The sequence below is a fragment of the Pundamilia nyererei genome, unplaced genomic scaffold (assembly GCF_000239375.1).
Source record: "Pundamilia nyererei isolate P.nyererei 1_Seehausen unplaced genomic scaffold, PunNye1.0 scaffold00028, whole genome shotgun sequence".
NCBI classification, from domain to species: domain Eukaryota; kingdom Metazoa; phylum Chordata; class Actinopteri; order Cichliformes; family Cichlidae; genus Pundamilia; species Pundamilia nyererei.
Genome location: NW_005187429.1, coordinates 1,097,245 through 1,124,925, shown reverse-complemented (window position 1 = coordinate 1,124,925; position 27,681 = coordinate 1,097,245). Strand labels below are relative to the sequence as shown.

At 43.1% G+C, this 27,681-nt stretch overlaps 1 protein-coding gene across 4 annotated transcripts; it reads left to right on the top strand.

The window, feature by feature from the left end:
* The first annotated feature begins 261 nt into the window (after positions 1 to 261).
* Positions 262 to 27,681, top strand: pum1 (pumilio RNA-binding family member 1). Of its 4 annotated transcripts, none has more exons than XM_013909653.1 (23): positions 262 to 421; positions 4,136 to 4,308; positions 9,319 to 9,441; positions 10,095 to 10,163; positions 11,309 to 11,411; positions 13,525 to 13,718; positions 13,925 to 14,097; positions 14,192 to 14,456; positions 14,544 to 14,637; positions 15,060 to 15,158; positions 15,308 to 15,450; positions 15,679 to 15,817; positions 15,906 to 16,040; positions 16,435 to 16,734; positions 18,434 to 18,676; positions 19,457 to 19,727; positions 21,252 to 21,381; positions 21,577 to 21,711; positions 22,377 to 22,514; positions 23,161 to 23,286; positions 23,490 to 23,611; positions 24,075 to 24,267; positions 25,847 to 27,681. In XM_013909653.1, exons 2-23 carry the CDS (start codon positions 4,147 to 4,149, stop codon positions 25,976 to 25,978), a joined length of 3,489 nt encoding a protein of 1,162 aa, XP_013765107.1. In that variant the 5' UTR covers positions 262 to 421; positions 4,136 to 4,146; the 3' UTR covers positions 25,979 to 27,681. The 4 variants fall into 4 exon arrangements, with proteins under 4 accessions (XP_013765107.1, XP_013765106.1, XP_005728374.1 ...); XM_013909652.1 differs by having other exon boundaries at positions 19,433 to 19,727; XM_005728317.2 differs by having other exon boundaries at positions 11,306 to 11,411.

The window sequence follows — 27,681 nt, the reverse complement described above, 5'->3', positions numbered from 1 at the left end:
TTTTAAATTTAAACACACATATAAAGTTTTTATTGTAACATTGCAATATAATTAAATTAAATTAGTGACGTATTCTATTTGAGATACAAGATGAACAGAGAAGCTGCCGTCTGTTAAAGCATTTACTTTTTTCGCCTTTAGCTAACAGACAGGTGAATGAGGTGCAGGTAAAACAATAATAAACACGCCCCGCAGTGCAAGCAGACTACAAACATGCATATAACAAAGGGACCGGTCCGGTGTGACCCTCCTTCCCTCCCCTCCCGGTTGGCGCAGTGAACCGTACGCTCTCTCTCATCCCTTCCCGTCATGCAGCGCTCTTGCCTGCTCCTCCGTCGAGCCGCCATGTTGTCGGAGTGAAAGCCTGGGGTGTTAGAGAGAAACTGGGGCTGAAATCCGCGACCATCCACCCTCTCCGCCGGTGAGTATCGAGTCGTTAGCGGTCGCGGTTGCTCAGGGGGGTGTTTATGCACGCTTCGGTGCGGGTATTGTCGTTATTGCGGCTCTGAAAGGGCGCTAAACGAGAATATTTTGCGAGGCTGAAGCGGCTGCCTCCCTTTCTGCTGCCTGCCTCCTTCCTCCCGTTGTGTCGGTCTTCCGCTCCAGACAGCTCTCGGGCCTTTGTTAGCATCCGCGTCACCGGGACCCGTGGGGCTGCAGGCTCGGCGGACAGGTGTAGTCCTCTGGTTATTTAATAATAACCACACTACGGCGGTAGGGAGCGTGGGGAGCGGTTAAAAACACTGCGCGTTTGTCCACCGGTTCGCCCGGGCTGAGCTTGTGTCGGGAGGCCGTGTTATTGTTGGTAGACACATAGTGAACCCCCCCCACGGCAGCTCCGGGGCTGGCGTGACGGGACGCGGATGCATAAAGGTAGCTGCCGTGAATTATTTCACGAAGCATCCCCATACTCGGTTTCGTTTTGATGTGTCATGTCTGCCGGGAGAGAAATGTTACTCCAGCGTTATCCCCCCTTGCTAGCTTGCATGCTGCCCCTCTCGTATTGTCACACCCCTGTCTGTGCCCGGTATGCGGTGGATTGATCCCCCGGTATTGAATGATTAACCCAGTTAGACCGTGAACACCGCCGCCTGTTTCCGGGTCCTCGCATCAAACTTGTGGCAGACCGAGCCGTGTGCGCTTCTCGGCGGGGAATGGCCGCACTGTGCTGGATTTCCGGGTGTTTCTCTGGCTGATTTCGGAGCAGTAGCAGAGGGATAAAGAGCTAACATTTCCTTGTGGCCTGTCCAAGAGTGGAGGAGGGATGATCAGTCGGTCGATTTGTTTTTATCTTATTATGGGAGGGGGGTCTTCATCCGGTCAGCTTGTGGTTTTGTCTTTGTAGAGGGGGTGTGTTGCACAGTGGTTACAGCAGACATTGGTAGCTTGCATGTGTTTGATTCATAGTGTCTGCCAGTCTTTTGCAAAGGTAATTACCGTATATGGCTCAGTGCAAAAAGAAGTGCTTGTAATTTCTTTCTAGCCTGTGGGGACATTAATGGGAAGCTGCTCATTTTAACAGAGATTAGAGGTAAGAGTCAAATACAAATTACACCCTTCTCTCATTGCTGGAGATCAGGGGCTGTTGTGCAAAATTGTTGACCACCAAATGCTTGGCCTTTAGGTCCACACCGCACATTTTAAAGATAATCAGTCCTTCACTCTTTACCTGGGTTAACAAAACAACTTCTTAAAAAATAAGCACCACATCTTTGTCTCTGTTACATGGCTAAATAAATCCTCTAATTCTCACACCAATGTGCATAGTTACTATTTTAAATTGTTCCTTTTACACAATGCACTAAATGCACTGCAGGTTTGAGAGGTAAATCTAGCCAAAGACTTGTGCATTCCAATACAATAACAGGGATATTGTTACAGAGAGCCTCGGATCAAAGTTTATGGCCATTAATTCTGTAGTTTATAATACATCTGATCTATATACTGTCATGGAAACTGTTGAATGATTAGATACCAGCTAACATTTTATCAAAAAGCTAAACATTACGATATTCATAAATGGGGGATGTATTGATTTACCCGCTGAAAGCCATGCCTGTAAACAAACAGTTCTGCACGTGCAGTACTGTGCAAAAGTTTTAAGCCCCTCCTTATTTCTTTATGCTTAACTAGGAAAATGAGAAATCTATGCCATAGTTTTCAGGAATGCTTCCTCCTTCATACAGATTCAAGTAATGTGAACAAAAGATGTGTTTTGCGACAGGCTGCTAGTAACAGTGCCTAATGTTGCATTTAAAGTTGGTTCTTTGATAAGTTGTCTGTTATGCATAAACACAACACTGGTTCATCCCTTGAGTTAGGTTTTTTTTTTTTCTGCTTGAATGATTCATAGGTCAGTGCTAAGGGACTTAACGAACAAAGAAAAAAAGTGTTCCTCTGAAAATGGCCAGGTGCAAGGACAGAAAATGAGTGAAAAACTCAAGACAACCTGCAGAACTTTGATAAAGACCAGTTAAAAACAACTTTAAGACAGTGTGGCTCCTTGGAAGCCACACTGCTGTGAAACACCTTGAACTGGTCAGGAAGTAACTCATCAGTGACTCTGCAGAATATGCAGGCCACTCTGTGTGTGTGTGTGTCTAAATACCCTTTTAGGGGTGAGTAATTTGTAGAAGTTTCACAACATTCCTGCCAAGTGAACCTTTGTCACTGGAGTTCATAGCAGCGTGTTTGCATCAGCCAGATACAGAGGGTGCAGTAAAGTTTACATTCTGCTGCCGATAGGCAGGTTGGCAGTTAAATCAGCTGCTGCCCTGGGCTGGCTTGTAAAATGTTCTCTGGTTTACTTCTGTATCTGTTGATCCCAGTGCTCTTGTGCTGATCCTCAGCAGTTAGGCAGCTTTAATAACAGTTCACCATTTTGTCGTAAGAGTGTTATACCAACAGTCTGGTAAGCAGTATTGCAGCATTGTGTGTGATATTCTTTGACCTTTCTTCACAAAGAATAAAGTCCAAAGATGGTTTGAAGGTTTGACTGTTTTAGTTAGGTTAAAATTTTATTTTTTAGGTACATTGTAGTGCTTTTGAATTGTGATTCTAATATATAACATGTGCACACTGATAGATTTAAAGTTTGCTTTTAGCTCGCGTGAAGCTAGTTTTTGTTATTGTATTGCAGTTGCATAAAACAGTTGCATATTTTTGCATCTCTGGTTTGTTGTCAAACGTGTGAGGGCTGCCTTACTGGAAAATGAATGAATTTTGGCTCAATTTCCTTTGTTTTCTCATTTGTGCCTTAATCAAGAAGTTTATGTCATTAATACTGCAAAACAAAGTGGATACACTGAACAATGAAATTCTGACTTTGCAGGTTCACTTCACACAAGTAAAAACAAAATTAAAATGCAAAATAATAACCACAGAAAATAAATAACATAAAGCAAGTACTACAGTACACTGGAGTGTAGTCAGAATATAAATTGCAGTTTGTTATCTATATTAATTGGTTTACAGGATAGTGGCACTGAGCCTGACCTTTGACCACGACTCTGGGGGAACCGTAATATTACAGACAAATGATTTGGTTCATTTTGCTTCATATGCTTCCAGCCACCTCGTTTCTGAGTTAGGGGTCATTGTTCACAGCAGTTTAATTGCTGTGAACTAATTTGGCATCAAGCTGGCATGATGACATGGGAAAATGTTAGGTATGAAGATAATATAGTGGGATATCAGCTTTATTATTCTGAGTTGTTTTTAGAGGAGCATGTATTATACAACCCTGCAGTACATCCACCCTGGCAAAAGTCAGCTTTGTTGTTGTTGTTTTTGTAGAGATGCATGGATTCATGCTTTAGATTGTTGTGGTGATTAATTATGCTGCATTGTGTTGCAGTGTGTTTTTTCCCTTTCTTCTCATTTAGGAGCAGATGAGCTTTTAATTTACAGCCCACAAATGAATAAACATCAAATCTCAATAATTATTTTATTGCAGCGAAGTTGGTTATTGGACTGCAGCGTTTTTATTCATAATTTGACACTTGTGCTTCACGGCTGTTGGATCTTCACCGTTCATCATAAGATTCGGTGTTAAATTGGTCAGAGTGCTCCAAACGTTTACTATGTTGAACTGTTATGTTTTCTGTGACTGATGCATTTCACTCACTCTGGACAGGCTGTGGTGGAATGAGCAGTGTGTGTGTGTTGAAGAGGAAAGCAGTGCTCTGGCAGGATTCATTCAGCCCCCACCATAGAAGTACTTCTCCCAGCATGCCCGTGGTGCTGAGCAGCGGAGGACATGCCCCTCCAACTGGGCAGACCCCTCAGGCCACACCCCCCAGCCAGCAGGTAAAAACCGCCTCTCTGATACATTTGCTGTTTTTATTCATTCATGTCTTTTTCCATTGAATTAAACTGGCGTGATGACTTTCTACTACAGCGCATACAAAAGGTAAAGCAGTCTACCTGTATGGCTATTATAGCTCGCCTCTCTCTGTGATAAACACATTGTAATTCCTCTGACATGCAGACAATAAAAATGTCCTGCTGGTTTAATAATGAAACTTTTGAAGTGTGATGCTGTTAACAGCAGGAAATGTTTAGTTGTTTAGTTTACCCCAGCACTAACTTAACAAAAACAACCAAAAACTAGTCAGTCCAGTAAGACGAGGCTCATGTGTAAGACAGGAAACTGAACTGTAAACTGCAGATATTTGGGTATAAACTACAAAAGCACTGAAAGCTGGTCAATTGGTCAACAGCTTATCTGGTGTCACAGTTTGTTGTAATTTGGTGGGGTGGCACCAACAAGAACTAATAGACTTCTCACTCTTAACAATGTAGTACCTGTTGTTGTTTTAATACTACAGCTATTATAGTGTTGTTCACAATGGTGCAAGTCATATTTTCCTTCCCTTATCAGTATTCATCATGCAATATTTTACCGCAAATTGGCAGACCACACCAACCTACCTTAATCTGAGCATGTCTGCCTTGTTTTGAAGGTTCTTGTCCTCATAATCTACCAATAGAAGGTGCTCCTGCCTAACTAACACATAAACAACCAATGATTAGTTTGTCACAGTTTTGTAATCTTTCAGTTCCTATTTATTTACACTGGAAACCATTCACTCATTGCACTTTGCAGTGATGGCTTGTTGTTTGCAGCATTCCAAGCTCTGGTTGTCTAGGTAACCCTCTAAAGCAGGGAATGGGCAATTAATTTTCCCAAGTGGCCAGTTGAGAAACTGGGACTGTTGTGGAGGACCGCACCAATGAGCTTCTATCGCACATTTTTGCAGCCTTCCATAACCGTTTCTTGTTGCCATGTCGCTATGCATCATTAAAAGTGGGGATGCAGCTTCAGTGTTACTTATTAATAGGTGTTAGCAGGTGTAGCTGTCAGATGTAGCCAGGAATTGTCTACGTTTTTGGGGTTTTTCACCTTTTCTCTTTGACATTATCACTGAATTTCTCAAATGATGTATTCTGGTTAGGGCTGCCACGATTAGTCGACTAGTCACGATTATGTCGACTATTAAAATCGTCGACGACTAATTTAATAGTCGACTCATCGTTTGAAGCTTTGTAAGATCACAAAGGACGCAGGAATGAGTAGTAGGATTTAAGAGTGTAATAACGGACTGAAACAGAAGATGGCAGCACTGCATGTACAAGGATGCCAGCTGCCGTTAAACCCCGAAGAAGAAGAAGAAGCTGTGTCCCAGAATTCATAGCGCAGCCCAGCGCAGTTGTCAACAATGGCGGCAGCTAGTTAGTTTTAACTTTACTCTTATTATTCTTTCTGGGTCACAAAATAAACGTTTAACATATTTTCAGGCGAGAATGTAGCTGTGTAAACCTCAAATATCTGCTCAGTTTATCAAGACACCACATATTTTCAAAAGCGCTCCGACGTTTTCGGAGAGGTCTGTTACCCACTAGCTCGTTAGCTAGGCGGGGGCAAGGCTAACTAGAGCCGTGAGAACACCGGACTCCCAGCAAATCGTTTTCAAACCCACCGCCGTCTTTCGCTAGTCAGGTTAAACATATATATAAGTCACTTAGATAACTTAAAAATGTTATTGTTTGGCTTTCTTTAGTATTTTATTTGTTCCTGAGTAAATCGGTTTGGCTGAGATTAAAGTTATAGTTTTTGCACAGCTAAAACTGTCAAGCAGACAGCTGATTATCAGAAGTGTGAGACGCTGGAGAATATACTCCGGTGTCCTGTTATATTTTAGAAAGCAAGGAGTTTATTAAACTTCACCGAAACAATCTGCAAATTTCATTAAAAATTAATAAACTACCATCTTGTCTTTATTTTTAGTTAGCACAAACACTTCAAGCTGTAAGCTAATGATAGTTATATAAGACCAGATGCTGCTGGTGCAATAAGCTGTACGCTGTACGTCCAATGGATGATGATCTGATTAGTCGACTAATCGCAAAAATAATCGGTGACTAGTCGACTATCAAAATAATCGTTTGTGACTAGTCGACTATCAAAATAATCGTTTGTGGCAGCCCTAATTCTGGTTGGTGCTTGGCTAGCTAGCTAACTCTGTTAGGCAATTTTAACTGGTTATATCTGGGTGCATCTAGGCAAATGAGGGTAAAGGTCACTGATCTTACACCTACGGTTTTACTTTAAGCAATATCATAAAAATACCCATATGACTGTAATCTGCAGTACTTTGTTACAAACCCTGATTAGAGCACCAGAAAATGAGACATTGCAACACAGCCATTAAAGCTTGATGACACTCATCTCAAGCTTTCTGGAACATGTGCATTTGACTCGAGAGCTAATGAACCAAATAATTGCAGTCTTATCTTACTAGCTTTAAGGCTTTTGTATTGCCTCGGCTGTTATTAGCCGAATAAACAATGGTTGTTAAAGGAGCTCTGCTTAAACGGCTAGCATCACGCTTGATAAATGCAGGGCATCAGCCACAGCAAAGGGGACCTTCCTCATTGTTAGATCACTAGTTTGGAAGGATTATGGTTTTCAAGTGAAGCGGTAACACCCTTCACTGGCTTCTGAAGCTCAGATGTTGTGAAAACCTTATTTTAGGAGTTAGCCTCTGACCATCTGATCAGGGTCTTTTAACTGTTCCACGCTCTTATTTTAAGTCCACAGGTGACCACGCTTATGAGGTTGAAGCGCATAAACTTGATCTTCATCTGACTCAGTTGTTTGTTTTAAACCACTGCGTAAAAGTTATTATTGTTGTTATTTCTGCTACATCGGGTGTCCATGAACACAGCTATTTTCTGGAAATGAAGCTGACATGTTGTAGCATGAAGGTGGCTACAATCATTAGAGCGCTGCCTCTAATGGGTTATTGTTTTGTTTTTTTTGTGTTACACATACAATTCACATGTTCGGGCTTTCTAGAGAGTCAGTTTTATATCATAAAGATTCAATTCATTGTTGTCAGCTCATTTTTGTAAAAAACAAACAAACTCGTGGCTGCTGTGATAATTGATTCTTTGTAGGTATTTATATAGAAAAATTACTGAACTTTTTGTCACCTTTTTGGATGTGAGGATTTTGCAGATTAACGAAGGTAAAATGTAACAAACCAACATGGGCTGAATTACTGTGATGAATACATAATAAACCAAACATATATTCCTGAATTAAGGAATATATATACTTTGCGGCAGTTTGTAGCAAATGATCCCAAATCTCTTTGGTTTGTGTCAGGACGGTCCAGCTTAAAAATCTGCCAAATCAAACCTGGAGCTACTCACTGTGGTGATCTGTGAGTAAAGAAGGAGCAGAAAGTAGCTTCATCTTGTGGGAGTTTTAAGTGATGCGCTACTACCTTTTCTTTCGGTGCAATGCATGATGGTATACTACGCTTCTATAGTGGCAATCAACTCCTCCTGAAACTTTTCAGTTTAGTCTCCTATACATCATTCACCACTTTGAGCCAGTGACTGAGCGACTTCACATTGTATGTGTTGTTATAGCCTTTTTGAGCATTTTTTTATGGGTTATGTGACAAATATTTACCGGTAGATTTTTTTTGTGCAGTACAGACCATCCAAGATGTTTGGACTTCAGTTTTGGTGAGTGAAGTTCTGGTGATGATAATGATGGTGATGATTAAATGCAAAGTGTTGGATAAACACATACCAGAAAGAGATGAGTGAAGATGAAACCCTCAGTGCATCATGGGAAGCCCCTATCAGCCTAGACCTATTGCATTAGCTGTTAACTTGGCCCTTAGCACTCTAGCCTCTTATCCATATAAGGTCACTTCTGATGTTGAAGCTAGACAATGGTCAAAAACCAGTAAGTGTCACATGTCTTTGGTTTGGACACACCGTCTATCCTTATGTCCTCCTCACTGCTGGATTTCCTGCTGTACTCGTTTTACAGCCAAAAATGTTCCTGAAGCTCATCTGTAGTGTCCTCTGCTGCTTAACTGAAATGTTGTTTGGTAGTCTGAAATGTGGCCCCCAAATCTGTTAATACTGTGATGCTGCTGTGACAGGTCTGAACGATATACTGTCTTCAGCACTGTGTAAATTGTATTTGTTCCACAGCAAAAGAAACATTTTAAGGCCCCAAGGTAGTCTGAAGGGTAGAAAATGTTAGTTCATGATAACAAGGTTGGTGTTTTCATGAGTAATCCTTGGGGGAGAAGAATGTTTTCTGATAAGCAACAATTTGGTCTGACTGGCTGTCTTGTGCTTTGCGTGTACAGCACACAGTAAGCCCAGCTGTTTCCAGTACATGGTAACCGTGGATTCTTTGATGGTGGTGTCTTGTGGGGGAATTTTGAGTTTTCCCTCAAAGTGAAGGGAGGGAGGAAGTGACTGGAGGCTTTTCTGTTAAACAGAAGTATTGCCTCTTACTTGGACCTGAGAGGATGTGGCCTTACATACTTCAGCCTGTTGTCGTGTTTGAGTGATGCTGCTGATTTCTGAAAAAATCCAAATGACACATCCTGAGAGATGATATTTAACTGGGGAAAACTTCAGCTTTTAAAGATGTGTTTATATTGTAATACTGATTTTCTTTTTACCTCTGAAACATGCCCTCCATGCAGTAATAATTAAAAAGACTAAAACCAAAACTTAAACAATAAAAACTAAACTGAAAGAAGGAAATTCACTCTGAAAAGTGAAACTGAACTATATTAAAAACAAAAAGTCAAAATAAAACCTAAAATAACTAATTAGGAAAACCCCCCAAAACAATAAGAACTCTGGTTTCTGTGTATATTTTCAGCATGTTCAGCTCTGGTGAATAACGTTTGCAGTCTTTCTCAGGCAATGTGTTCTGGTTGCTGTTACCAGTAATTCCAGGGTAATGTGCATGTGTGTACTTGTGTCTCTCAGGGTGTGGCGGGCGCTGGACGTTCCCAGGACGATGCCATGGTAGACTACTTCTTCCAGCGGCAGCATGGCGAACAGCCCGGCAAACATCGCTGGCCCACTGGAGACAACATCCATGACAGCCAGGTGTGTGTGTGTGTGTGTGTGTGTGTGTGTTAATGTTGCACAAGTGGCAACATACAGCAGAGACATTAAAGGAATCAAATTTTTTGTTAGTGACCTGGTAACACTGCCAAAGTTAAAGAGCTGCCACGGCTGTTATAACCTCTACAAAATGCCTTTGTGTAGATGAGTTAGTGACACAACCTGATCAGCTGTCATGTTGTCTTGTGATGCAACATACATCATCTTTATTACACGGCGGTGTAACCATCGGTATCCTTGCATCTGTCCATTGCCAGCTATTTCCTTTTTTTTCACAAATCCCTCCAACTCTTCCACGTTTGTGAAAGTTTCGGGGCGTTTTTTTCATTTCACCCGATGCATCTCTCTGCACCATCTTTTTCAGCGTCCTTAAACACAGTGTGGTGATAAGCATATGTGCTAAAAGGGAAATAATTTCCTTGTAACTATAACTCTAAAGTAACTAACTCATCTGCACAAGGGGCTTTTGTTGAGGGTTTAGCAGCCGTGGCAGTTCTTTGAGTTGAAATGACAGATTTAATCTCCACAGCTTTCTCAAAATGATCACTAATATATATCTATTTTCTTAACATGGTCCTGATAGTCCTTGATAAGTGTTAGCTGAATGGACAGTCTCATTTGCTTTCTGTTTGCAGGTGCGCTCCATGGACGAGCTGAACCATGACTTCCAGGCTCTCGCTCTTGAGGGACGCGCTATGGGAGAGGTGAGACAAGAGTTGATGAATCAGGGTCACTTATTGTGAAGATGATGATGACCTCAGCCAATAATGAAGCATTGAGGCTGGTTGCTCATGTTTGCACTTCTAAATTTAGGTTGAAATGAGTGCTTCTGACGAGGGCAGACGCCGTGGGTCAACACTGCGACATTAAACCGCCTGCCCTGTATTTTGTAGCTTGGGCATTTGGCTGAATAGAAACATGATGGATTACCGGGAGTGAGTCAAACTTGAATAGCAGGAAATCCAAGAGGGAAAAAAAATAGAAATGGATCAGTTGCTTATGAGCTAAAAGCGGTGTTGGGTTGTATTTTTTGAGACTGAAAAGCTCTGAAAGCCGAGAAGAGATTGAGCAGAGATGCTTATTAATTCGAGCTCGTTGGACCGGCTGTTATTTGTTTTGTATTTTGCACTCAGTAAGTCTGTTAATGTTGGGCCAGTGCCTGCAGTTAGTTTTGGCTTGCTTGATTACTGTTTTGCTGCTATACACTGTAATATATCAGTAGTGAGAGTGACTATTAAAAGCTTACAAAAATGACTCTGTAATCTTTGTTTTTTTAACTATAAATGGATTTTTTTGCCCCCTCTAGCCAGAAGATACACATCAGATCAGTTTCAAAAGTTTTTTGTTTGTTTTTTTACTGTGAAAAAAAGAAAACTATCACTGGGTGTAATAAAAACCGAGGAGAGATGAAGATAAACAACTGAACTGCTGATAAGGTGCAAGAATTTCTTTTGAATCCAAGCATGAAGCTGTTCCCAGCAGGAACATCGAGCTCCTGTTTGTTCCTCTACGCTAGTTTTTGTTGCTGCAGAAGCAGTTTATGTTTTTGATTGACTCATCCAGTTAGAATGACCTGTTCTTGTTTGTTTTTTCGGGGGGGTTCAGTCAAGGGTCGAAGTACAGATGTTGCTGGAAACACAAGAACGGACTGTTTGCAGCAACAAAAAAAGAAGTTTGCCCATTTGTAGTCTTTGCCATCTACTCAGAGCTCTGCTTGTACAAACTTCCTGTTCTGTATGGATTGATTTTTAGTTTGCCTGTTCTCCCATCTGCCAGCAATATCTGTGTAACCTCATCATTTCTTTTGCCACCTGTTTCATTTCTTCATTGTCTTGTGTCTCTGCAGCAGCTGCTAACTGGTAAGAAGTTCTGGGAAACAGATGACTCTGGGAAGGATGGACCAAAGGGGATCTTCCTGGACCAGTGGAGGGACAGTGCATGGGGGGCTTCAGGTATTTGCCATCCTGGGATCTGTTTGTGCCATGGCTGTAGGGAGAAGGTTGGAGTGAATGCATTTTTTTCCCCCCACTTAAGCACAAAAACGACCAAAACAATCACTGTCAGGTGTTTGGAAAATATATATTTAGTTTCCTGCCAGACTCAAAGGCTGATGTCAGAGTGAGATCTCTTGTGTTCTCCCAGATCATGTCGAGATCTGAGATTCCTGTTGTATCAAATTAACACAGTGTGGTTATTTCTGTAGACGGGATGACAAAAGAAATATCCCGGCTTTTTACAAGTCATCTGGCGCACCTCGTACATCATGTCTGCACCGGGAAAAAATGCTGACGCGTGTTAGCTCATTTCTAGAGTGTCAAATACTCACTGGTTCATGAAAAAAAGGGAAAAAAATCATTTTGTATTCTAATTTTTTTATGAATTACAATCATGTAAAAATGCTTTTCACATTACTCTTTGCAGTCTTGTGAAAAAAAACAACTAAACACACCTTCCATAAGAATTAAGTGGGTCAGGAACAGCTGGGTGCTGCTATTCAAATGCACTTAACAGATCAGTAACAAGTTTTGTCAGTTTGCTTGTCTGGAGGATTCAGGTGTGTGTTTGCACAATCCTAGCAAATTCCCCACCCCCACCTACCACCACCACCACAACAATGCTCAAAGAAAGTAAGCAAAACCCAAACAAGCGCTACATTTTGGTTTGCAGGCCTCAGTTAGTATGTCACGTTAGCAGAAAAAGACTGAACAAGTTTGGCATGATTTGGAAGGGCTGCCAGGAGAAAGTCTCTCTCTAAAGCTTTGCAAATTTACATCTGAACAAACCACAAGACTTCTGGATCAAAGTGTAGATGTTTGGCTTTAATGCACAGTGCCTGTTCAGCAAAAACAAAATGCAACAACAGGACAGTAATCCCAACCACAAAGGTAACTCTACAACAGAATGAGTGAGGTGGGGGAAAGGAATGAAGGCGTTGCAATGGCCCAAAGTTCAGACCTCAGCCTGATTGAAATGCTGTGACAGGACCTCAGGAGAGCGTCACAAACAAATGCCCACAAACCTCAATGAACTGAAGTGTGGGTGAAACCCCCCTCCCACAACGGTGTGAGAGACTTCGGGCTATTTCTGCTACAACCTTGTTAATCATAGTGTGCTTAGCTTTTTATAGGGCTGCGTAGAGTCCTGTGAAAACTGAAAACGCTTTCAGACAATATCCAATGAATAATTGAGTTGTAACACATTGATTTCATGTTTTTGGTAAAGCCGATGAGTAAATGAAATGAGATAAATTAGTTAAAACTTTGAGCCGTTTCCACATATGCACTTCAGTTTCTGTAGAATCAGCTCAGGAATATTTCTACAGATATTTTTCTCTCATGTCACATGGCAGAATTTATGCACGCTATACCAGTGAATGTACTTCACTATTAGCCATGCTATTCACACATCTACTCAATCCAGCATGGATTTCATGCAGGTTTTGTTTTAGGGAGCTAGTAGCGGTTGGATGAGCCGGCTAATGTCCGATGTGACAGCATCAGAACATTTTCCCCGTACATTTCTGTTAAGAGAGGTCTTGGAAAGTTCTGGTGCACGTGTGGGAATGGCTGTATCAGATTTATTAGCAACACCAAAACTTCCTCAGTACATAAATAAAATGAAAAATACGGTAAATAAAAGTGATGTGCAGTATGTAATGAAACTGGAACCTTCCCCTTTGCCAGTGCTTGTTTCAGCATGTGGTTACATGCGCTCTGCTGTATGTGTGTGAGAAGCTGCCAACAGCACTGATTAAGTTACTGAAATCAGCCATAGTGCCTACACAAGCCCTAACATTGAGTTTAAGTTACTCAGATTTTGTGCACTGTGTGTAAGTGGATTAAGATTATTTGATATTGCTGATATCCTAATTTCTTATGAATCTATCAAATACATCAGGAGCTTTGTTATTTCGCCCAGCACATCTGTAACAGCTGAACATGTTGTTACTGCTCCGGATGATCATTTCTATTGAAAATTCTTCAAGCAATCTGTTTTGAAAACTGCTACTTTTTGCTTGCACAGTTTGCTGAGTAAATGTGTCGTTCTCTGTTCCTCTCACGGCAGATCACTCGGTGTCTCAGCCAATCATGGTGTCCCGTCGGCCAGGGCAAGGTTTCCATGGCGGTGGTGAAGTCGGGGTGGGCTCTGTGATGTCTCCACGGTCTGAGAGCGGAGGGCTCGGGGTTAGCATGGTAGAGTACGTTCTGTCCTCCTCACCGGCTGACAAACTGGATTCCTGTCTTCGAAAAGGACCCTATGTAAGTGTCATTACTCAAACACTTCTGTTTCCCTGATCATGCTAACTGTAACTGCCACACACGCCCATTGTGTCATTTTCTCCCACTGACAACGTGTAGTTTTTGTCAGTGTCACTTTGTCCTTCCTGCGCCTTCCTCTGTGTGTACAGCAGAGGAGCAACACTGTGCATCTGGTCTCATTGTATCATTTTCTCTCCGTCACACAGGGTCAGAGGGATGGAGAGGTGGAGGAGGAAAAGAGGGAGAAGCCAAAGACGACGTTTGAGGGAGAGAAACTAAAAGAGTTAACGGAAGGTGAATCTGATGTGATCAGCGATGTCATCAACCCGAATGGGCTGCCTGTACAGAACGGCCTCGACGTGGACGTCAAAGAGTTTGGGTAAAAATCTGCGTGACACAAGAGGACACACACCCACACCTTAGAGAAATGATTGGTACCCTTTAGATATTAACTGAACCTCTGCTCCATGCAGTCGCCCCCCGGGCAACATGCCGGCTCCCGGCCCAGAGGGTGATCTGCTGGGTGGTCCCGGGGGCGTAGGGCCTGAGGGTTTGACACCCCTGGGAGGTGGCGGAGTTCCCAAACCTCCTGATGACTTTTCTGGCGTGGAACAAGGTGGTGTTACCATGGACCCCATGGAGTCTGTGATGGAGCCGCTTCAGTTTGACTACAATTCTCAGATGCCCATGGACTCTGCACCCACTGTGGGCTTATTTGATTACACTAACCAGCAGCAGGTAAGATCACCAGACAGAGGAGTTATTTAGCGTGTGTTAACAGCACTCAGCTCACCTATGGTTCACCTTTCTTCATGCTGTTTGCAGCTGTTTCAGAGAAACAATGCCCTAGCAGTGCAGCAGTTAACAGCAGCCCAGCAACAGCAGTACGCACTGGCAGCTGCACAGCAGCCTCACATTGGTAAGTGTGTCTGTCTAAACTGCATGTCAGATGGTTGTATGGCTTCACGCACGCATTATCTTTGATGTGTCGGTGTTGCAGATGCTCCCGAACTACCCCAAAACAAACAGTCACATGCATTTCATGATGATTGGCCAGCTTCTTCTTCTGGTATATTTGTATTCGTAGCACAGCGTTTCCACTAATGTTTGCAAAGCTTGACCCCCCGGCTCGGTGTATAGACTGGCTGTTTTTATTGTTTGTCTTTCAGTTTAAAATAAAATAATGCCTTAAAGATTGAGATTTGATTAGTAAATATGACATCCTTGCGAGTCTCTTAAGTAGTTATGCCATAGCTTCACAACAAGTCCTGTGATTTTCCTTCATGTATTATGTAAAGCCCTTTTGCCCTGGTCCACCTTTACCCTCCTTGTGTTTTCCAGGTCTGGCTCCAGCATTTGTGCCCAATCCTTACATCATCAGTGCTGCGCCGCCAGGGACAGACCCATACGCAGCGGGCCTAGCAGCAGCAGCTACACTCGGTGAGACGTTCTTCTTTTTAGACGCGCTGTCACCTCCGTTTAGATTTCTGTTAAATGCAAAACAAAAATGTAATTTTCATATGTTGATCCATAAATATGGACCCTGTTGCCATATCTCAAAGCTACTTTGTGTATCTCTTTGTGTCTAGGTCCAGCAGTGATGCCCCCCCAGTACTACGGTGTGACCCCCTGGGGTGTCTATCCAGCCAACCTTTTCCAGCAGCAGGCTGCTGCAGCCAACAGTTCAGCCAATCAGCAGGCAGCAGGCCAGGGCCAACAGAACCAACAGCAGGTTAGTTGACTGTCCGACAGAAAACTGACACACAAAATATTTCTGTGAGCGCTCGTCTCTCATGCCAGTTAAAAAGTGCATTTAGACAAAGACCTCTTCATTGATTATTAAATGATTATAAGCAAATCAGGGAACTGCTACTTGTTCTTCTCCCATTTGTGCGGTTGAGCTTTGTTTCTTATTCTACACGGAACAAATTCAGAGTTTTGCTTTTCTTACTTTCTAAAGGTGATGCGTGCTGGAGGAAATCAGCGACCTTTGACCCCTAGCCAAGGGCAACAGGGTCAGCAAAATGACCAGCTGGTGGCAGCAGCAGCAGTCAACTCAGCCCTCGCCTTTGGGCAGGGGTTAGCAGCAGGAGTACCCGGTGAGTGCAAAACTATAAACAGTTCAGTTATGCGTTACTGCCGCCCGTCATCTATATGAAAGAAACATGTCAAAATCTTCTTTCTCAGGGTATCCAGTATTGGCGCCCGCAGCCTACTATGATCAGACAGGGGCCCTGGTGGTCAACACGGGAGCCAGGAGTGGCCCCGTCCGCCTCATGGCCCCCGCCTCCGTCATCATATCGCCTTCTGCAGCACAAGCAGGTAAATTCGCAGCTCACTTGGAGCGTGTGGTCAGAAGCCCAGCCTGCCTCTGTTGCAATAAACGAGACTGTCATGCACACAAAACAGCAGATTACAGATTGTGGCCTTTAACAGCATGTTCTAAATGTCCCATCTAACCAGAGCACGCAATTATGGGATTGTGACTATGTACTTTCAAGTCTGGACTTCGATTTGCACAAGGAGTTCCCATGAGGGAGTGTTACTGAGTTTTAAAAAGCAAGGTTTACGTCACTGATGGAGGTGATTGAAAGCATTGTTAGGGAAGTAAAAGAAATCAATCTTACGATTATCTTCAACGACGCGTTTACTTAACACAATATAAATTTTTTGTTGCTTTATGAGATGATTGACTTGGATTGTTTCCCGTCTCCAGTTGCTGCTGCAGCAGCCTCTGCTGGTGGTGCCAACGGCGGTCTTGGTGGCGGGGCTAACGGTCCTTTCCGTGCCATGACATCCCAGCAGCCTCAGCAGCAGGGTGGCCCCGGTGGCGCTCTGGGAGGAAGTTCCTTCTACGGATCCTCGTCCCTTAGCTCCTCTTCCCAGAGCTCCTCTCTGTTCTCACAAGGCTCTGCCCAGCCTGGACCAGGGTCTGCCTCCTTGGGCTTCAGCCAGCAAGCCTCATCCTCTCTCGGTGCCACTCTGGGGGCCACGCTGGGAGGGTTTGGCACTGCAGGTGGGAATGCACTCTTTCCACATGATATCTTTGGTTCTTTTGGGGTCTTTTAAAATAAATCTATGTGACTTGCCAATCAATGTTCCCTCTAAGCTGCGCGCGTGCGCAATTGCACAGGAAATCTGCGTTGCGCATAGAAACAAAATCTAACCTGAATTGAAATTAAAATGAATACTTTAACAATTCTGTTTTGCAGTGTTAGTCAGTAATTGACTGACTTCTCCCGTATGGGATTAGAACGATGCCACCTTATCCCATAGTCCAGCCAATGATGCGATTCACATTCGTATATACACAGCTAATCAGCGTCGTCGACAGGCTATGACAGCGTCCTTATGTGCCGACACCGGTGTTTTAGCTAGCAAAGCGGCGTGGCTGATGTGGAGTGAAGCCACGTTAATAACAACGTGTACAACCATTGGAGATGTGAGCAGGACAGACGAACAATTGATGGAAAAAGTGTGAACTTTATACCAGTTTTTAAATTATGTTGATAGGCCGCGTAAAACCAGAGTTATGATAAAAATTTCTGCAGTGTTTGTTTTTTTTCCTGAATACTATCGTTGTTTATATTTACTGCGGGAAGAAACGGTAAAAACTGCGTTTTATAAGGAAAATGTTCGAAAGCACTCTCCGCCTGTGAGCAAAACCAAAATACCCCACCCTTTCCTATTGGTGGAAAAATGTAGCATGTCGATCAATCAAAAAATGATATGGTAACGTGGCATCTAGTTGTTTAGAAAGGGGGGAAGTTTTAGGAGTGACAGCGGTGTTCTGAGATGTGAGAGATTTGCAAAGTTTAGCGTGTTTGGAGTCTAAAGTTAGTGTGTTGTCTTGTGTAGTTAGTGTGTAGTGCAGTCAATAGTTTTGTTGTGTGTGTCAGAACAATGAGGCGACTGCTGAATGTTACAGGTGTTACAGGAGTGATACATCTGCTGTTGTCAGGCCTGCAGGTATCAGACTGTTGTTCTCCTTTATAGTGGACAGAAATTATTTTTTGGAGTGGCACAAATAATTTGTGTGGCATCAAATTTGATGCAGAACAGCTGATTGTTCTGTAAATAGTTTGAAATGTTTATTTAAAAAAACGCCTTGGCTACAGTTTTAGGTAAACGGCTACAAAAAACGTTGTTGTTTGCGTAACTCAATTACTTTTTAAAGGAAGTAACTATATAATTAATTGCCCAGCATTGTATCATTATATACTGTATTTTGCAGACAGAGAGTTACAGGACTCTCTCCCAGACCACAGACTCATAATACAAGTCAGAGCTTTATAAAAGAAAAAGAGAGAGAGAGAAAGTTTTGTTTTCAAAATTGGAGTTCAAGTTATTTTTACTTCCAATAGTGTTAACGTGCTACACAGGTCATGAACAAGATTTGTTTACATTTTCATTGTAAGTGGGCTAAAGCAGTTAATTAAAAGTAGTCTAACATAAATGTAAATGCTGTAATTTGATTATTTTAATAAACCATGTAACTTTGGATGGATTCGATGCTGGCGTGACCACAGTGCACACGTCTGCTGTTGCTCACAGTGGTCGCTCAGGGAGTTTGTGTGTTCGCTCAGACACATGAAAAATTAGAGGGAACATTGTTGCCAATGTATAATGTAGCTGTGAGTAGTTAAACTGAATAACAGTTACTGATAAATACAAACAGATAACCTGATTGAATTCATATCTTTGTCTCCCTCTAGTGGCCAACTCGAGTGGTGGCAGTGGCTCAAGACGGGACTCATTGACAGGCAACAGCGATTTGTATAAACGCACACCTTCCAGCCTCACCCCGATTGGTCATGGAGGATTTTACAACGGCACCCTGGGCTTCAGTCCATCCCCTGGTCCTGTGGGCATGCCTTTACCCAACCAGGGGCCTTCCCATTCCCTCACACCTCCACCCTCCCTGTCCAATCACAGCTCCTCATCCAACCTCAATCTTGGTAAGCATCTTTTCTCTGGATGTTGTGTTAATTAGGAGTGCTGCTGGTTTATAATGATGTTTTATCAGTTGATGGTTTCTTTACTTAACTTACCAGAACTTTTTTTTTTTTAAAGCTTTACAATAATGTAAACAAATATGCATCATTTAGAGTTTATTCTAGTAAAAGATGTGTCTGGCTTAATTGAGAAGCGGCCGTTGTTCAGTTTTCCAAACTAACAAATGGAGCTGAAGATTTGTACGGCAGCATGTTTTGAGGGACTAATTATAAATTGTGTCGCAGTGTTTTGTTTTGCGTGATTGACAGTCGGCAGAGTGAATTTTAATGCAAATCAGTGTTGATGGAATGATAATTAAACAAACTGACAGTCAGGGCGAGGCTTCATTATGACTCGGATGGATTACCTAGCTGTGGCATATTCAATTCACATGCATCAGATTTGTCATTCTGTACAGATTCAACCAATCAGAAAGAACTTCTTTGTTTTTGTTTTTGTTTTTTTCAAAGGAAGGAAACAAGCGTGCACTGACATGCTCAGCTAGACACCAAGTTTATCTAAGAACACAGGTTTTTGAGTAGTAATATCTACTGCTCAACTTCAAGGATTAATTCCATATATTTTCAGCTAATTCTGTGTCATACAGGCTGAATGATGTTCATTGTATAACTTGCGTTTACTGTTGTAGTACCTATTGGTACTTATTTGTGTGTGATGTATTTTTAGGTTCATATTCTCTTCATTTGACTTTGTGACAGTCCCCTTTCTCTCTGACGCCTCAGGAGGCCTGACCAATGGCAGTGGGCGTTTCATCTCCGCAGCTCCAGGAGCCGAGGCCAAGTACCGCAACGCCGCCAGCTCGGGCTCCTCCCTCTTTTCCCCCAGCAGCCAGCTCTTCCCATCATCACGGCTACGTTACGGCATGTCGGACGTGATGCCATCAGGCCGGAGCCGCCTGCTCGAGGACTTCAGGAACAACCGCTATCCCAACCTGCAGCTCCGAGACATCGCCGGCCACATCATGGAGTTCAGCCAGGATCAGCACGGCAGCAGGTACGTGTGGGCAGTTACCTCCAGGATAAAATAACACCTTTGAATTCCCCCGAAAGTCTGTCCCATGAGTAATGGCAGTCAGTTGGAGGCCCCAATAACTGCAGGTTAATAGGATACCACACAACAAGTATGTGACAGGATGTGTTACTGTGAAACGTCAACTTTTAGGCGTACCACTAGTGCCAGTTAAGTTGTAATGAAAAAGTAGACACAAAAAGTAAAGTCTGTCTGTGGCTGCGACTAATGATGTGCTGCACGATTAATATACCAGCCGCTTTAGCAATTAATCGTTCGCGGTGGGTGTTTGTAGACTCTGAAGCCTCCAGACTGTTCATTTTGTATTACCAGCAGTTTAAACACACCAAATCATCGCTTGTGCTTGAATTTCAAGTAATAACTTGCAAATTTATCAGGCCATTGAGTCTATTTGTCTTTAGACACATTAACTTATACAGAGAATTTTTAGTAGACAGGACAATGAAGACTGGAGAGAGAAGTGGGACGAGGTCGTGGGTTTAGCACAGGGGGAGGTCACCTTCTCAGCCAGGTGAGCTGTAGCAGTGCCCATCGATAATGTACTTGCATGGCAGGTTTATTTCTCACATATTGATCTCTGACAGTTCATGTGTGACTGAAGAGTCCTTTTCAAGAGCAAAATTTACAAAGTGCTTTTCAATACAGAGTAATTAGAATTAAAATGGTATAAATCGATTAAAATAAATAAAGCCACGTCTGAAACGGTGCATCCTAAGCTTCTGTTAAAGTAAAGGTATTAACAGTGTCAACAGATCTTAGGTCACTGGATCTATGTACAGCCAACATGATTGTAGTGGTTCACTGATGTATGGAGACATTTGAACGTGTTGTGCTATGAAGTGATCACCAGATTTTTAAATTGAACCCTAAACTTTATGAGGAGCCAGTGTAAGGAAGACAAAATTGGCGATTAAGCTCTTTAATTTCATGAAGTAACCTCTATATTAAACATTGATACTGACAGAAAAGTGTTGTCACTGAACCATCACTGCCTGACACTGTGACGCAGTCCAGACATGTGCAGACTTTTCTGCTGAAGTCATCTGTGAACATATCAACATGCCCGATCTGCACGTCCCAGACAATTTCTTTCCACCATCTCAGTCTGTTTTATCTCTCTCCTCGCCGGGCATCCATCTCTTCACCTCACAGGCTGCTCACTTCCTTCAGCTCCCTCTTTGGATCGTCTCCACTCCGACTGTCCCTCAGGTTAAAGAAACTGGAGCACTTCTCTCTCAGTTCTGTCTCAGGACATCTGTCTCGCTTTATTGCTCTGACGTGTTTGTCTTCATCTCCAGTTTCATCTAAACTTTGTAAATCCCCTTTATGCACTTGGTTGATTTTATGAGACGAGTCTGTGTATTTTCTCATGAGGCTTGTATACATTGCAGACAGGAAAAAGAAGAAGGGGGGAAAAACAGAACAAAAGATGTTTGTCGAACTTAATTTAAAAGATATACTTTTATTCATCCTCGTTCTCTTTTAAAGGTTTATCCAGTTGAAATTGGAGCGAGCCAGTTCAGCAGAGCGCCAGCTCGTCTTCAGCGAGATCCTGCAGGCGGCCTACCAGCTCATGGTGGATGTTTTTGGGAATTACGTCATCCAGAAGTTCTTTGAGGTGTGTGTGCAGTTGATGCTGTGCTGCGTGTGCCTTTGAAACACCAACGTTAAATTTATGGGAAAGTCTCAGTCGATTATTCTTCAGAACCACGCCTAGCTTTAATAGCTTCTGTAGCCTGTCTGATTTTGCTTACATGTGTGGTGTTGCATATTGTCAAAAGGATTAGAGGCTCATTTTGTTTGTGCGTTTCAGTTTGGCAGCCTGGACCAGAAGCTGGCTCTCGCTGAGAGAATCCGAGGTCACGTGCTGTCTCTGGCCCTGCAGATGTACGGCTGCAGGGTCATTCAGAAAGCTCTGGAGTTCATCCCCTCGGATCAGCAGGTTATTGTAAGTACACTTGTGAGCGTGTAAACATGACCCTAAATAAATCTACCCTGTCACAACTCTGCTGCGCTTGGATTTCTGTTGAAGGCGGGGGGGAAAAGGGGGAAATATCCTAGTGTCCCAATTTGTTAGCACATCTATTATCCACGTGCTGATAATTCAGCTGTGAGTGAGAGCACATTGCTCATAGATAACACATTTCTATTTATACAGCAGAATGCAGCATCGATGAAGAGGTACGCTGGGCTTTTATGTTGGCGCTCCCTTGTGAAACAGCAGGCTCCTTGTATGCACTCTATCATCACCGTTGAATGAAGCTAAAGACGCCACAGTTTATATGCTAATGTAAACTGGTGCTATTCAGATAAAGCTAGAGGAATATCAACAGGAAATAATTTAGTTTGAAGTCAGTGTTTTAGGATAGGGTCTCTCTGTGTGTGTATGTGAGGAAGTAAGTTATCCATCTTTGCTTAATAGACCCCAATAGATTCCTGCAGGGCATCTGTTAAAAGCCCAGTGTTATTTGTCTGGCTGTGAGCCGCAATGAAAAATGAAGGAGAGGCTGAAAAATGCCATCAGGCAATATTTGATTTCTCACAAACAATTACTGTCCCTCTCCTCACTCCGCCTCCCCTCTGTCCCTCTCTTCTTCTTCTTCGTCTCTGCAGAGTGAGATGGTGCGGGAGCTGGACGGCCACGTGCTGAAGTGCGTAAAGGACCAGAACGGTAACCATGTGGTGCAGAAGTGTATCGAATGTGTCCAGCCTCACGCGCTGCACTTCATCATCGAAGCCTTTAAGGGACAGGTCGGTCTGCACAAAAAAAATTTTCCACATTCAGTCACTGTAGCACGCCAGCGCATGGCTGACATCCACACACACTCGCTGCTGCTGCCTGAAGGCAGCGAGCATATTGTCACTGCCAAAGCACATAGACACACATGCTCAGGCCTTTTTTTTTTTTTTTCTTCTCAGGGACAGGGTATGTTGCCTTGGCAACAGAAACCTCAGCCCAGTGGCGACAGCCATCTTCTACCTACCTACAAGCTAAATGTTACATTAGCATAAAGTGTTAAAATAAAGATTGTGTGTTCGTGCATCATCCTTTTGTTGTCTACACATGAAAGGTCTCGGTTTCTCGACTCGGCGCTCTGACAGTAAATGTTACCACCGTGTGAGTGTTTTGCTTCTCGAGCATTTGCATGTTGTGTAACGGCACGTCTCGTACCCGGTGGCTCAGATTTGTTTGTGTAGCTGAAAGCATGTCAGGAATCTGTGTTTCACCTTCCCTGCAGGGGTGGGCCGGGTATGCGAAAGTATGCCTCTGATAATTCGAGGCGCTTTGTACACCATAAGTGAAAACAGTTTGAGTTCATCTCACCTCACTGAGCTTGAGTTGATATGCGATTGTGAGCGGAATGACTAAAAATGTGCAACTACACGCGTCTCTCAGGTCTTCGCCCTCTCCACTCACCCTTACGGCTGCCGAGTGATCCAGCGCATTCTCGAACACTGCCTCCCCGAGCAGACGCTGCCCATATTGGAGGAGCTCCATCAGCACACAGAGCAGCTAGTGCAGGTGAGGCACTCAGCACTGTCAGTCTTTGACTGCAGCTTTATATTTTTCAGGATAACGACATTTCAAGTTAGCTCAAAGAGGGGAAAAAAGCTCCTCTCGGAGCCTCCAGATTTCTGAAGTTGGCTGTGTTTGATGTGACGTCAGAGCCACCAGCTGTCCTTCTCACGTTTTTAGTTAATGTGTCTGCGGTTTGTTTTATTTAGGACCAATATGGCAACTACGTGATCCAGCACGTTTTGGAGCACGGCAGAGCCGAGGATAAGAGTAAAATCGTGGCTGAGATCAGAGGCAATGTACTGGGACTCAGCCAGCACAAGTTTGCCAGGTAAACACCAACGCGCGCGCACACACAAACACACACACACACACACACACACACGTGCGCACGTTGTCAGCTCCATCTTTGTTTGAGAGGTTTTCCTTTGGTTTCTTCACACCTGCAATCAGATAAGGAACTTTTTCTGTGCCTGGGGGACGTTACGATATTTATGATAACATCTGTTACTCAGACACTTTGATCATGAACCAAACATGGTACAGCCTTTATATTTACACCATAGGCACACATTACAGAGTAGATGATCTAATGTGATTTTGGAGCTTCTTTAAGCTTTAAGTCACCTGCTGTTGTTTAAAATTCAGGCCAGAAATGATCAAATTGGGTTACAGGTACTTCATATGCAGAGACAGGCTTGTTGGTGTGGGAAAACATTTGCTTGTGTTCTCACTCCTCTATTCTTGTGGCTTTTATTAACACTGTCCCCCCTTCCTCCTCCTCCTTTCTCCAGCAATGTGGTTGAGAAGTGTGTTACCCATGCGTCACGGGCAGAACGGGCCGTACTGATAGATGAAGTGTGCAGCCTGACTGAGGGCCCCCACAGTGCCTTATACACCATGATGAAGGACCAGTACGCCAACTATGTGGTGCAGAAGATGATCGATGTGGCCGAGCCAACGCAGCGCAAAATCGTAATGCATAAGGTTGGTAAAGGGGCCAGAGGGGTCATCGTGCGTCCCGTCTAAATGTTGGGATAAAAGATGTGATTGTAATCCTCTTTTGTTCAGTGTTTACTGCAGTCACTTATGGGGAAGTCGTTGTTGTATAGCTTTGACATTTTCTGGATGAGGAGGTGTTTTCGGGCGTTTAGAGCGCTGCTCTGTGTTACAATTGAAGGATAATCATTGAACATTTCACCCTTTTTAGAGCAATCAAATGCAGTATCTGTGATTTAAAGGTTGGAAATAGTCATTTTTATTATGGTGTTGGTGTAAAGTTCAGCACATTCATTTATTCCCCAAACAGCCCGAAGCTCAAAGTGATTTAAGATGGTTTAATTCAGCTCATGAACAGGAATAAGAGGTGAATAAATTGAAGCTGTTCTCGGCTATAAAACCTATAAACCTGAGACTATTTGTTTCAGCTCTAGATGTCAAACCCTAGGGAAGCTTTTCAGCTTCCCTAGGGTTAAATTCAGCAGTGTGAATTTATTTATTTATTTATTTTTTAAGCAAATTGGATCACTAACGCGAACAAAACTATAATGAAACCAACCGTCACTAATGCAAAACTGTGCAGGTGGGTTGGATTGATGAGAGCTCATCCAGCTAATGCACTCTGTTGTTGTGTCCAAGTAGCAACTACCTCTAAAGCTATTAAGGTACAAATATGTCTGCTAGCTTGACCTCCATCCATAATGGGAAAGAACATTTCAGTGAAGTTTGCATTAATGCGTACACTCACCGGACACTTCATTAGGTACATCTCGCGAGTGCCAGATTAGGCCCCCTTTCTCCTTCAGGGCTGCATTCATTCTTTGTGGCGTAGAATAAACAAGTGCTGGTGCTTTCATGTTGTTTACACCGGATTCTGACCCAACCATCCGAATGAAATCAAGACTCATCAGACCAGGCGGCATTTTTCCAGTCTTCTGTTGTCCAGTTTTGATGTGCTTGTACGAACTCTAGCCTCAGTTTCCTGTTCTTACTTGACAGGACTGACACAGTGCGCTCTACTGCATACCTGGTTCTAACAAGAGGTTATTTGAGTTACTGTTGCCTTCCTATCAGCTTAAAGCAGTCTGGCCATTCTCCTCTGACCTCTACCATCGACAAGACACTTTCAGCAGAGAGCTGCTGCTCACTGGATATTTTCTCTGTAAACTTTAGAGATGGCTGTGCAGGAAAATCCCATTCAGATGCTCACTTTGAACTTTAGCAGCTCGCCTTGGCTGTGTCTACGTGCCTAAATCTATTCAGCCTTGTGATTGGCAGTTGAACAGATGTGTCTAACAAAGTGTCGAGTGAGTGCAAATCAGAGGGCGAATTTAGAGAGCTGGGTTTTATTTATTCCTTTATTTATTAACTCTTCTAGTAATGTTTGCTCAGTCGGTTTATAGACTGGCATCTATCAACCTCAGTTAATGTCAGCCTCGTCACTGATGTGAGGTCTGCATGCATGTAAGGGGACTCGAAAAGGAGCAAATTTGTATCAATTTTTGACTAACATGTGTGCGTGTGTGTGTGCGTGTGTGTGCGCGTGTGTGTGTGTGTGCGTGTACAGATCCGGCCTCACATTTCCACACTGAGGAAGTACACGTATGGAAAACACATCCTCGCCAAGCTCGAGAAGTACTACATGAAGAACGGCGTCGACCTGGGTCCTCTCTGCGGCCCTCCTAATGGCATCATGTAAACTGAACCCCCTCCTCCTCCCCCACCCCAAAATCATGTCTACCACCTCCCCACCCTTCAGCTCACCTTCCTCATGCCTTCATGTCTACCCCACCCACCCCCTCGTCTGACCCTTCAGAAAGCATCATGCCCACTTCACCCCACCGAATCCTCATAGAGGACATCGTGTACCCCTCCCACCACTGTTTCCATGACAACCCTTCGGGAGGAGCCTGTTGCTACAGGCAGCCTTAGTTGTTGGGTTGTTTTTTTTTTTTTTTTTTTTTTTCGTGGTTGGATTTTTGGCACCCCTCCCCCCACTGGACTCCAGTCTGTAAACTGGGTGCAGTGGAAGGCAGCGACGGTGGCAGGAGGGGGTGGGGGTGAACAAGGAGAGGTGAGACCCACTCTACTCACCCCACTCCTCCTTTTCTTTCTTTCTTTTTTTCCTTTTTTGCTTCTGATAAACTCAAAAGATAAATCTTTCACTTTTTGCTACTGCTGCATACACAATCCTAGAGCCCCCTCCTCCTCCTCCTCCTCCTCTCATTCTAGCTATTTACCACTATGAGATGGAACGAGTATTTAATTTGTCTGACGTCCCCGAATCATAGACAGACACACACACACAGACACACACATGCGCGCGCGCCACCATCAGCTAACCAGCAGACAGATCATTTAGCATGGGAGATTCGTTTTCTGGTCTTGCTTCTATAAATATAACGTGTATACTTGGTGTAGACCTTTGCATATATATATAAATATATATATAAAACTTTGTAGTTTTTCTGGTTTTTGATGTTGAATCTGTATCTATAATGTATCCTAGTAGTGACCACATACTTCTGACTGTATAATTGTACATTTGTAAACCCTTGTAATGTAAAAGTGCTTTACCACCCTTTTTTGGTATGAGAAGAAGAAAAAAAAAAGAAAAAAAATCTCACTCTGGGGGACAAAAAAAAGGAAGAAAAAAAACTGTGCATTTCAGTGTATATTCTCACCTCCTTGGTTGTGACATATGAGTTGTTGTGTATATTGTAAATTGTAATATCAAATTTTGTTTTGAAAAGCCCTTTCTATACAGCGTTGTACTTGTACAAAGATTCGCCACGCTTGGTTTTATCTTTATCTCGTCACTGCTTAACTTAAAGACGTCGATCTCCCGCCGACTCCCAATTGGACACGTTCGGATAGATTAGTGGTGTCTTCTGGTTTGTTTTTTGTTTGTTTGTTGTTTTGGTGGGGAGGGGGGGGACTTTTTGACCTTTTTTAAGATCTTTTTATAGGAATGCTTTACCCCATGAAATGTGTCATGTGTTTTGAGTACGCTGGCTGGGTGGGAGAAATAACTTTTACTCATTTAAACCCCCCTTCCCCTTCTCCCCCCAAACTCCTCAGTTACCCATGACTGTTTTCAGGGGTAAACGCGTGGATTGTACAGAGGAGACTTGTGTTTTTTGGCATTTTCTCTAGTGCTGTAAGTGCTGTATCATACTGTCCATGTCCTTTTGGGTGAGAGAGAGGCCGCCCGCCACAGCGCGGTGTACATTTGGAGCAGCCTTGTGTATATTTACTACGAGCACACCTGTAACCATATGTGTATAGTTAACAGAACCTGTGTATGCTTATTGCCTGGGCAACTATTTTTTGTAACTCCTGTTGTAGATTGTCTCTAAACAATTGTGTGATCTTTATTTTGAAACCAAACTGAACAAAAAA

Coding starts and splice junctions, on each gene's coding strand:
- pum1 (XM_013909651.1), top strand. CDS start 4,147: ATGAGCAGTGTGTGTGTGTTGAAGAGGAAAGCAGTGCTCTGGCAGGAT. Junction 11,412..13,524: donor CAGTGCATGGGGGGCTTCAG/GTATTTGCCATC, acceptor CTCTCACGGCAG/ATCACTCGGTGTCTCAGCCA. Junction 16,041..16,434: donor GCCTTCTGCAGCACAAGCAG/GTAAATTCGCAG, acceptor TCCCGTCTCCAG/TTGCTGCTGCAGCAGCCTCT.